Below are 14,702 nucleotides of genomic sequence, written 5' to 3'. Positions count from 1 at the left end.
GGTCAAAGTGGCAACTCTTCCAAAATGCTCTTTTTGGTACAGAGGTGGAACACGTTAATAACACAATGCGATAAAACAAATGCTTATTACTGTTAAGCATTTTAGATCAATAAAGTGTTTATGGAAAATTAAAAATGTCTGTTTTTGTTGCAGATGAATGCACAATCATGTTTATAATACAGCTGTGGTGAAATAAATGAATTATGATGTGTTTTAAGCATTTTATGATCAATAAAGTGTTTTCTTGGAAAATGGCAAAATACAGCAGACCCTTATCCTACCCCTAACCCTGTACCCTAAGAAACATTTAATCATCAAACCTGCAGATACGTGTATTGCCATAGTTATCATGCACAGAATTCAATAGACACATGAATTATATAAACAACAACACATCATGTTACAATTATTTTTATGCACCCAAACATAACCTGACACAGCTTCGGAACTACTGAACATCATACAGTCGGTTTTAGAAAATACAGAAATAATTAAAGAACAAAGAACTGAGGGCCGAGGACAAACCCAGACATAGGATTTTCCACCACTCCCCCCAAGATACACAAGCCACTGCAGTCCTGGAGCATACAAAATGAGGCACCAGCAGAGGGGATCCATTTTTTTCAGATTGAATTCAAAAGTGAATCCTACAGGGATGGCTGAATACACACATTATTTTCACAGTGCACTATCCACAAAACACACCAGCTACATCAAAGACCCATATGATTTTATCAACAAAATAAAAAATATAAAAATACAACAGGAAGTCATCCTGTTCACCATAGAAACAGACAGTCTGTACACCAACACACACACAGCAGCCGGACTAACAGCTGTAAAGTACCCGGGCAACAGTGGGCCAGATAGGATTCTACTGCGAATCCTAGAAATTCTAGTTTTAGCCCTAGCAGTCAACTCAAATATCAGTATTTTTTAACAAAAGAATGTCATTTTTGATATATAACTGAAAAATGAAAAATCATATATTAGGCTTAAGGTTAAGTGAGCAAAATAGTGAACAAACATTTTGGCCAACCACATGAGGGACTAACCTTTCCCTTATGCCTAAACATACTGTAAGCCTAATTTTGCATTAACTCTAATGCATGTGCATGCTTCTATTTAATTTATTTAAATTTCAGCAACCTTGCAACTGTTTCTAGGGCAGTGTTTCCAAGACTTGCTTTCTATCTTGCTTTGATGTTCAATCATGTGCTAAATTCAGGACAATATTAACCACTAGGGGGCATTGCTTACCCTCTCTGATTATGAGAAATTGATCAACTTATTTTGTCTGTGATCCTTTCCTCAAAGGGCCAATTCTGCAACCTTAACTTATCTATTTCCTTCAAATTTCAAAAGTCCATTTCCATTCATGGGCCCGCCTCACTGGTGTGATAGGGTGGCAGTGTAGTATAATGGGTAAGGAACTGTGTATGTACAAAAGGATGCAATATACAGAAGTTGTATAAGTCACTCTGGATAAGAGCGTCTTCTAAATGCTTGTAATGCAATGCAATGTCCTCCACCAATTTCAGAAGAGCAACAAGCATGCACTCTCTTCCAAAGAAAGAAAGGGTTGTCAGCTATGATTCTTTTTTTGTTGTTGCTTGTAAGTCCTCCTGCTGGCCGCAGTCTTTCCATCGGATGAGTCTTATGCGCATGCATCTCCCCTGTGACAGCTCATAGGACAATGGCTGGAACCAATCACTGCTGATGCCTTCTCGCATGTCACAGCTCCCTGGACCTGGACAAAGATGGTGGTGGGGGAAAAAAAAAATGTATACACTTTATAATGCAAGTCGCTGGAGAACACTGGCTGCGTGTTGTAGTCCATCGGGGAAGTTTAATGGACCCTGTATTGAGATTAAATAATCAGAAAATGGATGTACTTGAATATTCAAGCAGAACAAGTTAATTATCTCACGAGCTTGCTGGAAAGCTGGCCAATATTTGTTGGCCAGCTTCCCAGCATAAAACTTCATCCAATCCAATTTATGCTTGAGGAAACACCATGTATAATGGAGGTATTGTCACATAAAACACAAAGTATATCGCAGAAGTGACAAGTCTGCAGTTACATCAGAATATTAACTTGGCTGCCTAAGCGTTACTAAACAACTATTGAAAAAATTACTAATTTGATTTGTGAGCGAAATCATTTACTCCAGACCCATTGATTCCCTTTCAGGTACTACCTCCTGTGTATAATGCTGTATTTCGCATGGACAGAGGATCCAGGAAGTTGAGTCTCTCCTGTTCTCTGACACAGGGCTGGGCGTGGCAGGCTGAACCAGAAGGGCTTCTGCAGAGAGAACAGAACACGCATGTGATTCTACACAGAACAAAATAATACTCCACTTACCTTCATGGCATTAATGTTTCCCATTCAGCTTTTATTGGAGAAGGCTCAACGCAGAGAAACGACAAACTGTGGCTAACAACCGCAGTGAACAACTGCCATTGGCCAAGGAGGGAGCTCACAAATCAACAGGATTATCTCATTGGTGTTCACAAATCAGCGGGATAATCTCACTGGTTTGCATGCGTGAGTGGGATTATCTCATTGGTCAGCAGGAGTGAATGGGATTATCTCACTGGTCAGCAGGAGTCAGTGGCATTATCTCATTGGTCTGCAGGAGTGAATGGGATTATTTTATTGGTCCGCAGGAGTCAGAAAGTGCCCATCTTCGCTCTCCAGGATTTCACTGAGGACACTACAACAAGGAGAAGACACAAGAAACAGTTCAGTACTCCAAAGTAAAAAAATAAAATAAAATGGGTTTTTTTTAATAAATAACCAAGTGATGATACATTAACAGGATAACAATGGGTACCCAAACAAGATGAGCCTCCAAGAAAGACAGCAATCATCCAGTCATCTAGAAGTGGCAGATATTTTTTTTATTTAAGAAAGGGACAGTGCACATTAATAAACATGAGAACTTAGATGCATCATGTAAATGTGCCACATTTACTCATACAGGCTAATTTTCATCTGTAGTCCCTGGGCAGGTTGATGGTTTAAGGAACATAAAAGAACATACATAACACATAAGCACAGACAAATGAGTAAAAAACTATTGAGCATTAACAAGATGCATTACGAGCAGCATAAAAGAACATACAAGACACGTAAGCACAGACAAGCGAGCATCAACAAGTAGCATCACAAGTGTTTCATTGATATTCTTGTGAAATGACAACTTACCTTGTTGGACAGCAACGTGAGTCTTGCACTGCAATCTCAAATTTAACTTTTTTTTTTGTTGTTGTGCTAATTGCCATTTTAAAATGCCAATTACAATAACAACCTCTGGGTGGACAGTTCATCACGCTCGCCTCTGACAAGAACAGGGAAATATAAATACTCTCAACGGTGTAATTAATGAGTCCGTTCTGATCCGAAGCCTGGCAGTGGAGTAAGCGCGATATGCCAAATGTCTGTTGCATGTTACATCATGCTGCTCCTCTCTCGGCGTGCGTAGTTGTCGGCCTGGACGTGTCTGCGCTAGAGCACCAGAGTTAGCTAGGCTTCACAGCAGCACATATGAAGATTATTTCATAACAGTGACCCCCAGGCAACCATCCATCTGTGAAACGCAGCAATTTGCCCAAACACATACAGCAAGTCGCTCTCAGCCACAGCCGCACAGCATGTCTTTATGTTGGCAGTTCATATTGCGGACCGCGTTCTCGTATTAATTCTTAATTAAGGGGAACATTACCCCCCGAAATCAGCTTACCTTTGAGCAATAAGGGAAATGTGATGGCGGTTTGGGTTGGGGAGGAAGAGGGGAGGGGCTCCCCCTTCTCTTTTGGCCACCATTAGGAATTCCAGCCGTCTCCCAAAATCTGAGGCTTTCAGCACCATGGACAGCAGCAGAGGCTCACTGGTAAAAATACTGGTTATGACTATAACTATAATAATACTATTATTAGTATTCTTTAGCATTAATTGCAAATTACTGAATTACCTGGATGAAGATGAAGATGGAGGAGGAAGAAGAAGAAGATGATTGATGATTGATGATGATGATTTTATTAGGGATGTCCATTTGTGATTTAAAATACAGAGTATATGTGTTTAGCCTATTCTGAATAAACATTTCTCTAGCATTTTTAAGAGAACGCAGAACTTGCCAGGGTAAAGAAAACATATTTTTTCTTTTAATTTAGTCAAGAACAGTTAAGGTAAAATGCTGATTGAATTCCTTCAGGAAAAATATTGATAGAATCTCAGCCGCAGAAGAGTTTCTTGGGTCTGAACTGGCTGCGCATTTTAATTTAAAAACAAAAACCAACAGACCCTGTTGCCATCCAGGACAAGGGCTGGAGATTCACTGCAAGCAATGTTGTTAGTGAACGCAGCGGCCATCTTACCGCTGTTCCATAAGCGCTCAGGCTCTGACTTTTAACGGAACACTCTAATGCTGATGTAACAATCGCTACTGGTGATTGAAAGCAATGCAATGGAGTTCAAAAACACTGACTCAGAATTTTGAAAAAAATAAAACAAATAAATAAATAAATTCTAAATAGCAGTTCCCAAACTGTGGGTTCGGATCCACCAGTGGCTCATTGGGGGGATTTCAGCATACCTGAAGTATACATTTGAAGGTTATATAATTAAACTTGTGTGCTGCGTGTGTAGTATATTTCACATGGGATAATGTACATTCAGTTTGACATATGCTGAGAAATAAATTAATTCCATTATAGATCATGTGTTGGGCTACATTTTCATTTTGGGGGAGAGAGGGTGAACCCCAAGATGAGAACTGCAGAGGTGTTTTATTAAACTGGAAGCATTCACAATTTTTAACAGCTGCTCCTCGTTCTTGAAGAAGGCATCAAAATAACTTCCCCAACGTAAGATGGGATGACATATCCAGAAAAAAAAAAAAAAACTGAAAACAAGTGTCACAGTGTATCCAGTCCAGAAGCAGTTTAAAATAATTGATGGTGTTGCTGTGAGTGAGCCAGCCAAGATGTATACACAAACACACAGACACACCACACACACACCACCAAACACACAGACACACCACCACACACACAAACACACACACACCACACACACACACACACACACACACAAACACACACATGCACACATACACACACATACCACCGCCACACACCACCACCACACAAACACACACACACACACACACACACACCAGATTGTGACTCAAGGCTGAGGATACTTTGCAAAGGAATTACCTCACTGGACAATCTGCTGCCAGCCACCGCAATGTCCTGTTATTGCACCTTTTACATATTTATACCTACAGACACCCCAGTAGGTATAAATAATATAAATGTGCCCTGTAGGAAGCAACCATCAAGACACTGAGAAGAAGATGAGAACACCAAAGTGGTGTAGCGGGTTGGACACCAGAAAAAGACTGCAGCTATTCCAGTACCCCACTGGGGTGTTCCAGCAGAACCCTGGAACATGGCAAATGAACCCAAATTCCTTAAGTGTTTTCAAAATGTTGGCAACCATATAAAAAGCTTTTACATTACAGGCATTTAGCAGACGCTCTTATCCAGAGAGACTTACACAACTTTATTAAGGTATTTCAAGTTAAATTATTTCAAATATGCACTTTGACTCAGGTTTGACAGACACCATGCCTAAAAGTTAACTACCTAGCCTGTCTTGCGCAGTGAAAATGCAGGCTACCCGTCTTGAGCGGTCACTGTGACTCAACTTCTCCGATAAAACTGCCATTTAGCACCTTCCACCCACATCCCCTCTGTTTGAGAACGTGCATTCTGTTCGCACTGCAGAATTTAGCAGCGTTGTGCCTTTTAACTCATCAGTGCTTGACATTCTCTCGTGGTTACTTCTGACATAAAGTTGCGGCCAAACCAAAGGTTTTCTTTAACCCTTTAAAGGTGCAAAGACCAGAAATAGGCGATTAGAACGCTCTTTGCTGAACATTCTAATGCTGATGTAACAATCACCGCTGGTAACTGAAAGCAATGGAGTTTTAGAACACCGACTAAGAATTTTGAAAAATAAAAAAAAACAAATAAAAAAAAAAAAACAGTACAAGAAACATGCTCTTCAAAGGGTTAAAGGTCAGCGTGTAAAGGGATGTCGACTGCCTCCCCACTGCTGTACACTGCATGCCAACCCAACATGTTGCCACTCTGACTTTTGCAATTGCCTGTAAAACCAGATCGGGTTCTGGGAACAAGGAGATGGCATGAGACACAGCACAATTATTTGATATAATAATCAATGAAGAGAAACTCACATTCAGCTTTTCATCATAGAAAATCACTTCAAACACCTCCTCCACGTGATCTCTTGTACCCTTGAACACAGGAGACGACGTGAATATGAATTTCAGCTATGATTTTACTTTTGAGTTCAGTATGCATTCATGCACATTTAAATCTCTAAATCTGGGAGACATGTTTGACCAATCCCACTTAGTGTTAGTCACTCTCACTCACTACTCAGTCATGACTTATTCTGCCATTTTGAGTTTGGGCCCAATTACTTGCAACGGTAATGATAATAATAGACTAGTGGTAGTAGCATCGGTGGAGGAGGTTTTAATTACTGTTTTCTGATAGTACTAGCATACATCTTTCAGGCTGTTATCTTCAGTGAATAAAAAAAACACCATAAAATGGGCATAACGGCAGTGTATAATACCAGGTAAATACATAAATATAAATATATTTCGTGATAACCTCTTTCTAAATAAAATAAAAGAAATAAATTGCTTTTATCAATGTCTTACGTACACAAAAAACGACAGGCTAAATGGTAATTAGTCGCTTAATATTTCAGAATGTCCCACATCCACCTCTGAACTGAACAAAACAAATAAAGGGTTTTGTTAAATGACGAGGGATGGTTTGCGGAACAAACAATTTCACCTTTAAATAGCTACTCTACTTTCCAATAGGAACCTACTCGAAAAATAGAAAACTTTCTGCAATTTCCGAGAGGCCAATACTGACTAAGATCTGACTAAGACTTCCCAGTGAAAAATGTTATTTCTGAAGGCAAGATATTCCGCTCCACTCAGGTTTCACTCACTTCTTTATTTTGGCCCTCGTGTGGGAGTTGGAGTCTTTTCCTTTACCGGATAAAACCTTTTATGAAGGAGTGGGAGGTGAACCGGAATTTCTCAAATAGAAATTACTTTAGCTTCAAAATTATGTGAATCCCTCCCACGTTCCATAGCACGACCCGTACTATACTTAAAATAAACTATTTGTATCAAGTTAGATTGCCCTTTTAAAAGCAGTCGCATAACTAGAGTTGTTTGTTTTATTTAATTTTTGTTCATTTCCTTATTAATTTTACAGTTTACGAGTTCCCCATTGATAAACAGCCTGCTCTTCGATGCCTCATCCCCGCAAAGCCATTTTTTAAAAATCCAGTCCTTGTATGGTCAATGACGCAATGGCACATTCATAGACTCTCCATAAATGCATAATACAACGAGCCTGGTCATTCACAATATATCAGCCGTTACCTAGGCCACTATACAACGTACAGTGGCACGCGCTGAATTTCTAACAACGAAATCGACAAAACTGTTCCATCGCAGCAGAACTGCAGGCTGTAATCAGTTTGTCGCCACACAAATCTAAAATAATCACAGTTTTACAATAACGCGGGCTGTGCACATCCCGTTCCAGACTAAATGATGACAGCCAAATCGTTGGAGAAAGCCCCGGTAAACCTCAGTTTTGGGCGTCCTCTCCCAGACAACTGCTCAGAAGATGCTGCTGAGCAAACTTCAGCGACCGTTTTTCCAGATGCGGAATTGGGAGGGCATTACGACCCTATCAGTGGAACTTCAGGAGGTAAGCTTAGATTGTCACGTGTTCTCATTCTTTCTAATTTAAGAGTGGCGTAGCGGGAACGGTTTACCTGTATTAATACAATGCAGAAAGTTTGCGGTTCTGTAAAAGTAATTATATGAAGATTGATTTCAAGAGCACCTCTCTAAAATATTATCTGCGATCTGGTAGTATATTGTACCGCTGCTACATTGCTTCAAAACAGATTATCGTAATGAATTACCATTAGCTTTACGCAGTCCGTCAGTTTGCGTGTTGACATGCACTTATTCTAACTTCCATATGACATATATCGCTGCTACTGTGCCTACAATATCAAAGTCCACCCAGATAATGTTTTTTTTAATTCACAGATGGCGATGTAACACATGAAAATCGTCCGCTCGACTTCTACTCAAACAGTTTTGCGCAGTCAACAGCGCCTCGCGACCAAGCTTTCACCTATGTGGGGAAGTTCTCTATCGATTCTTCAGGTAGTAACTGGAGTCCAGACGGTGTCCTTAACATCGTCAACGCTGGAATCCTAGGCATGACCCAGTCGTGCTTGACGCCCTCTTCACTGATACCCCCAGTTTCTCCGAACCAGTTCACGGACGCCGCGAGCTGCGCTGAGGCGCAAAGCCAGCCTATGGACAGCATATACTCATCACCACCACTTTACGCGGACGGCGGAGAAGTCTACCAAGACACATCTGTCTTCATTTCAACGTCCGCGTCTCACGTTTCGTACCATCCGCCGCCCTACCCATCACCAAGGACGACCACAGACTGTTCTCTTTACCCCATTAACTCGGACTATGCACAGTTATTTCAATCTGCATGCCAACGGGACATCCAGGTTATTCCTGACCGAAAGCCCTTCAAATGCCCAATGGACTCAATTCGTGTCCAGCCCCCTCTAACTCCTCTTAACACTATAAGGAATTTTACATTAGGTGGGTCGAGCTTAGACGGCCTAAGATTACCTACGGTTCACAATCCACAGAATTTGCCTCTGAGACCTATACTGCGGCCCAGGAAGTATCCGAATAGACCGTGCAAAACACCTGTGCACGAGCGGCCGTTCTCGTGTCCGGCGGACGGCTGCGACAGAAGGTTCTCGCGCTCCGACGAGTTGGCCAGACACATTCGAATTCACACCGGGCACAAGCCCTTCCGATGTCGAATCTGCATGCGGTGTTTCAGTCGCAGCGACCACCTGACCACACACATCCGCACGCACACGGGAGAGAAGCCGTTTCCCTGTGATTACTGTGGCAAAAAATTCGCCAGAAGTGACGAACGAAGGAGACACACCAAAATTCACCTCAGACAGAAAGAAAGGCAATCATCAACTATACGCGGTGGCTCGGAACAAGGAACGATCAGTTAATTATTAGTATATCCACAGGGGAACTTCAAGGAAATCGTGTTCATGCCCTGCCAAGGTCTGAATAACCTACACTAAGTTGACTTGAAAACCTGGCAAAATGCATTATTCACAGCTGTCGTTTTGTCAGAGAAAACACACACCGTCGTGTTTTAGCCGACACAGACGCACAAACTTTATTATCTTGCTCCCCTTTTTCATGGACCTTAAATGAACCAATGCATAAATATTAAAACAGGAAAAATAAGATACTCTAACGTTAATCAAGCAGTAGGCTATATATATATATATATATATATATATATATATATATAACCTAATGGCACATATTCGGACGCATGTGAAATACGTGTTAAGTTGTAAATAATTCAATTAATACCGTTAATACGTACCAGCATTCCCTGTAATACTTGAAAATATTAGTCTTCGTAAAATTATTGCCAACGGTTTACTAATAAATTCCAGGTGCACCTGCCTATTTTGCCCTCAGTACTCGTTGTGGCCCTTTCATATTATAAAATATATATATATTTGTGTCATTGTTGTGTTGTCATGAATCCTAATTCATTCATTTGGGTAAAACAAGTCTTGTACTGTAACTGGGTGTGGCAAAACCATTTTTCCAAGTTGGTGTGATTTTTTCTCACTTTCGGCACCTGCCCTTAAAAAGGTCTCTGCAGGGCCCTGCTGTCAATTAAACAAACAGCAAATATTATTGTGACAAATCAGTAAATTCTCAACATAAATCAAGAGTTTAAAAGGAAATTGTTTAGATTTCTGGAACATAAATGATGTAGACTAGGCTTCCGCAATTTGACCTGTGGTGGGCCAGAATGTGAATCCCTATCTGTGCTGGAGTAGTGACGTTCTTCTAACTTTGTCCAGCCCAGATCATATTTAAGCAATTATTTGATTTGAAAATACCCTAGATGTTTCTAGCTTGTAGCTTAACTTTGCTCTGAAGGGATGCAAAAATGTAACAGAAAATGTAAGCCAAAAATACATTATTATTGTGAGTAGTGTCGCAATATCGCTCATAACCACAAGATGGCGCAAAACTTTACTCACTTTACAGATGGTAATATTGATTTCATGAGGCAAAATGATAAATATAATAACTAATTCATCCCTATCAGATGGTCAATGACGATGGTCATATAGCTCTATCAATTTGGGGTTTTCTGAAACTTTGTGTTCCCATTACAACCTGTGATTACCCTGGCAAATTTCAGGACCGGCAAGCCAAACACGAACAGTTGTAAACAAGCTGCATCGCTAGATGACTGAAAAGTATTTTACTGACTCTCAGTCTCTTCTATCAAAAAAATATAGAAATTGTACCTCAAGGTTTTCAGCACTAGGATACTTACATATGGAGTCCTTTTGAATATATAGGCTACTTCAAGTCCACATACACAGCACACACTCAACTCAAGGCTTAGACATCAGATGTACATTTTATTAACCCTTCAATGTGCGAGATCACAAGTACGTTATTATTAATAAGTTCTAAACTGAACACTGTAATGCTGATTGTAACAATCATTGCCGGTAACTGAAAGCAACAGAGCTCTAGAACACTGACTTGGAATGTTGGACAAAAAAAAAAAAAACATTCCAAAAAACCTACTCCTGAAAGGGTTAAAAGCACACAAGAAAAAGTCTCATTCTTCTTTGAGTTAATAAGTGCCACTGGGCAATGAGTGTTCAAGTCAAGAATATTCCATACTCTTCCTCAGGATCTAGTTCTATCAATCTTCCTTTGTTTCTCCTAACATTTGAGCCAAAATGGCAGCTCATATGACACCACAGAAGTGAAGGGCGACTGAAATACCACTGGTAGCACACACCTCACAATGGGCGATCACCTGCAGCAGCCGTGTGGTAAGTGCTCCGGTTCAAAATGGCTGCCTTGCTTTACCCAAACGGTTGCTACACACTGGTTGGTGGTTGAGATGAGTGTCCAACCCCCTCACCGTAAAGCACTTGAGATCCTAAAATGAAAACACCATATACAAATGCAATCCATAATTGAAACCAAAGACGCAGAGAAGTAACTGCAGAAAACCGCTTCCTTTAGACTGAAGGTTCACCCAGGTGCTACTTTCTTTCAACTACAGCCGCATGAAAATAACATGGCTGTATTGGAATCAGCCAATAGGCTATCATCTTAAAACAAAGTTTATGTTGTTGGCTAATAAGATTATGGCTAATAGGATGATGCCAGAATCATGCTGTAGACAAGTGACCCATTGCATGTGCTGCCGATGCTCTAAATTAAGTGAAAATATAATACACAAAATAGCCAAATCATAGTCTTCTGAACATCTTATTATTTCCATTTAACATTTTCCAACATAACTGTTTTCCAACAGAGAACTCAGCAGCTCCGTAGACTCTGCTTATTGATAAAGGAAGCTGAAATATTTGTCATGCAATATATTTGTTATAGCCATACAGTTATAACATAAAACAGGTGAGGATCAGCATTGACCAATATGGCCAGTAAAATATTAGTTATGAATATCGACCGCCAGAATTAGCAAATTGTGCATAACTTATTTCAACATACCCTGAAAACATGTCTCTTATAATTAGCTTTCGTTTTACAGTTACGAATCACAACACTTTTCTACTTCAAATGAACCATTTAAGATGCCATACACTAATTTGAAATAGATTTCACTCATTCTATCAAAATCCCAATTCCACCATGGGCAGTTAACATTATTTAGTGAATGCAAGGCTGTTTATCTGGAACAAAAGACAGGTAGACTTTAATGAACTGAAATAGGCCTACATTTAATGATTCATTGTATGAATGCAACCATCACAATAAACATACAATTTAAAGGCCATCTCCTTGTTGTCAACTTAGCACATCAAACCAAAAACAGTGCTATTTTTCTTTCTTGCTTAACTAGGCTGAATGTTTTAGGCAATTTAAAAAAATAGCACCTTTACATATCATTTCAATTAGTCATGTTATAATTTGTGAGTAACAATTTTTGAGAAACAAGCAATACCTACTGTGCATTGTACATTTTTCAGCAACAATAACAGCATATCGAATATTTTTTTTAAGTAATGGTTTTGCCAACAAGGACAAAAAACTAGCATTGTACAGCATCCTTAGTGAAATAAATTCTGTCAAGAGGTTGTTTCTGATGAATGAAAGGAAACAACCAACGAACAGTAGATTAAAGTAGTCAATTTATGAATACTAAAAAAAATTAAATGGTGTAGCTGAACAATAATCCTCTTTATTGCTTCAGAACCATTGATAATTACGTCATATACAAATAAACGTAATGACTGCATTTGGAGGTTGAATCACTCGGAAAATATTGAACGGATACATTTCATTTTTTAAAAATAATAGCACGATACGTCCCGAATGCAATAATGCAACGAATACGACTGAACAGACTGTAATTTTGTATTAATCAAGTGTATTTTCAGGACAGTCCTATAAGATGTGTAGCTGATCGTCACTACGATATTGAGTTCATGCGCTGGAAGCAAGCATAGGGACATAGCCTACATAATAACATAAACACTTGTATAAAGCGTGAACGCGGAAGTTATGGCTTAAGTACCTGATGTCACTAAACATGAAAACACGGCTGAGTCAATCAATTAAAACAGAATCCCACTGATAGTTGAAGAAAAACAAGCAAATACACCAAGAAATAGGTACGCTCCTTCAAACTTTTTTTTCATCGTCCTGAGTGTATACCCTAGTTCGTTTCATAACTGCAGTCTATATCCACCGTTGAGCTTCGTTGATCACCCCCCTCCGCGCGAACCAATGTTTTACAGACAGACCTCGGGCCCGGGAAAGGGTTCCCCGCCACACCAGAAGTCCGAAGGTTGAGGAATCTCGAGCAGCCACACTTCCCTCCGCTCCTGAGAACCTGGCTTCTTCTCTACCAGGTCCGAAACCGGAGTAAGGACTTTGTAATAGTGGCAATCCCTCCCGTCGTCTGGGTCGTAAGGGGGTGCCAGTATGTCGAGAAATGCAGTCGGCCCGTCCACTGCGTCAATCTGATGAAGGTTGTCTCTAGTTGGCGTTATAACGCAAGGGTCGCTCTCTTGCGTGTATTCGCCGACCGACCGGAGAATCGATCTCCTCAGGGCGTCCTTTTGGAAAGGCAATAGTGGCGGGCTGAACTGCGTTTCGCTGGCTGCTTCCGACTGCTTATCCAACTTGTCAAAGCAGCTGATCCTCACCTTGCCGTACAGAACTTTCAGCATTCCGGTCATCCCCGGGTGGTCGTGCAGAGGAATGGAAGTTCCGTTTTTTAGCAAGAAAACACCCATGCTGAAGGTGTCGGTTTCGCATATGTGCATGTATGTGACCGGCGGGTTGTGGGGTATTGATATTGGGGAGCTTTCAACTTTCCGCGGTACAATCTGTAGATCCGCCGCCCTCATTTCCGTCAGAAGGCTAGTAAGTTTACTTTGATTTTCCAAAAATACTTTATCCCCAAATGTGGACGGGTTTCTGAAGGTATTGAAGGCTTGTCTGGCAACCTTTTGGATAAGAGAGGTCATGTTGTCCCGGGGCATTGTATCTGCCTTGTTAGTAGGCTATATGGAGCGATGGTCGTTTTAATCAAGCACGCAGCCTCGCACAGCTGCTGTACAACCGTATTGTATCTGTACGTTTTCCACCCGTTACGCCTAAATAACAATCACGAGTATGTCTATATATAGCTGCAACTGTTAATATCTATAACTAGTATTTCAATAATATAAAATAATTTAGTAATATCAAATTTTACCTTCAGAACGCTCATCTTTACTGCGTCTATTCACCTCCCCATTCGTCCACATCTCATTCACACGTCCGCAGTGACGTCACATACGGACGTAAAAATGTTGCATTCTGGGACCTGTGGTTTTTTCTTGAGTTTTAAAAAATGTAATATTCTCTACGAAGACGACAGCACAGTTTTAAAGTATTGATTGAAACCGAGTTCAAAGTATTGAACAGTGGCACTAAAATCAGATTTGCTCGATATAAACATATATGGATTGCCCACGACAATCAGAAATCACAACGAATAACATATTTGATTAAAATTACACTACATTACCCACTTTCCCGCGTATCATGTCACACTCATTGGTGTGCGCAAGGGGCAAAGGCAGTCAGTGCATTGACCTTTTATTTATTTATTTATTTCTTTATTTATTTATTTCTTTATTTATTTATTTATTTATGCACATTGGAGTAGGCGTACTGACGGCATTATTTTCACAATGTAATACGTTCTTGAGATCTTGAGAAGTTTTATTCCACAGTCCTTTGTAAAGATTTAAAGCCCTCAATTCTGTTTTAGAAGAAAAATTTAATAGGCCCCATTTTTTTCATAGCTGCATGTATCTTACCATACTGTAGTTACAAATGAATTACAACCGTTTCATATAAAAATTGATAAATGTACAGTAATCAGTGCAATAATTAAATAATAGCCAAATC

At 40.1% G+C, this 14,702-nt stretch overlaps 2 protein-coding genes and 1 long non-coding RNA gene across 6 annotated transcripts; 1 reads left to right on the top strand and 2 right to left on the bottom strand.

Moving 5' to 3' along the window:
• Positions 1-395: 395 nt before the first annotated feature.
• On the bottom strand, positions 396-14,101 carry LOC135244696 (uncharacterized). 4 transcript variants are annotated; one of them, XR_010327038.1, is made up of 5 exons: positions 14,002-14,101; positions 11,065-11,208; positions 2,540-3,896; positions 2,202-2,308; positions 396-1,750 (listed from the first exon to the last, which is right to left on the bottom strand). It is a non-coding gene; the product is annotated as an uncharacterized LOC135244696 (long non-coding RNA). The 4 variants fall into 4 exon arrangements; XR_010327036.1 differs by having other exon boundaries at positions 2,202-2,720; positions 2,841-3,896; XR_010327037.1 differs by having other exon boundaries at positions 2,202-2,720; positions 3,750-3,896.
• egr2a (early growth response 2a) lies at positions 7,511-9,719 on the top strand. The gene is made up of 2 exons (XM_064317185.1): positions 7,511-7,848; positions 8,199-9,719. Exons 1-2 carry the CDS (start codon positions 7,686-7,688, stop codon positions 9,215-9,217), a joined length of 1,182 nt encoding a protein of 393 aa, XP_064173255.1. The 5' UTR covers positions 7,511-7,685; the 3' UTR covers positions 9,218-9,719.
• Positions 11,991-14,077, bottom strand: adob (2-aminoethanethiol (cysteamine) dioxygenase b). The gene has a single exon (XM_064317186.1). It carries the CDS (start codon positions 13,784-13,786, stop codon positions 13,031-13,033), a length of 756 nt encoding a protein of 251 aa, XP_064173256.1. The 5' UTR covers positions 13,787-14,077; the 3' UTR covers positions 11,991-13,030.
• Positions 14,102-14,702: the final 601 nt, after the last annotated feature.

Source organism: Anguilla rostrata, chromosome 18 (genome assembly GCF_018555375.3).
Source record: "Anguilla rostrata isolate EN2019 chromosome 18, ASM1855537v3, whole genome shotgun sequence".
Lineage (NCBI taxonomy): Eukaryota > Metazoa > Chordata > Actinopteri > Anguilliformes > Anguillidae > Anguilla > Anguilla rostrata.
The sequence above is the reverse complement of the archived record's forward strand: the minus strand, read 5'-3'. Positions and strand labels throughout refer to the sequence as shown.

What these genes read in the sequence shown, in the direction of transcription:
- adob (XM_064317186.1), bottom strand. Translation starts at nt 13,786, where the DNA reads ATGCCCCGGGACAACATGACCTCTCTTATCCAAAAGGTTGCCAGACAA.
- egr2a (XM_064317185.1), top strand. Translation starts at nt 7,686, where the DNA reads ATGATGACAGCCAAATCGTTGGAGAAAGCCCCGGTAAACCTCAGTTTT. An exon ending in TATCAGTGGAACTTCAGGAG is followed by an intron (nt 7,849 to 8,198) that starts GTAAGCTTAGAT and finishes TTTAATTCACAG; the next exon opens with ATGGCGATGTAACACATGAA.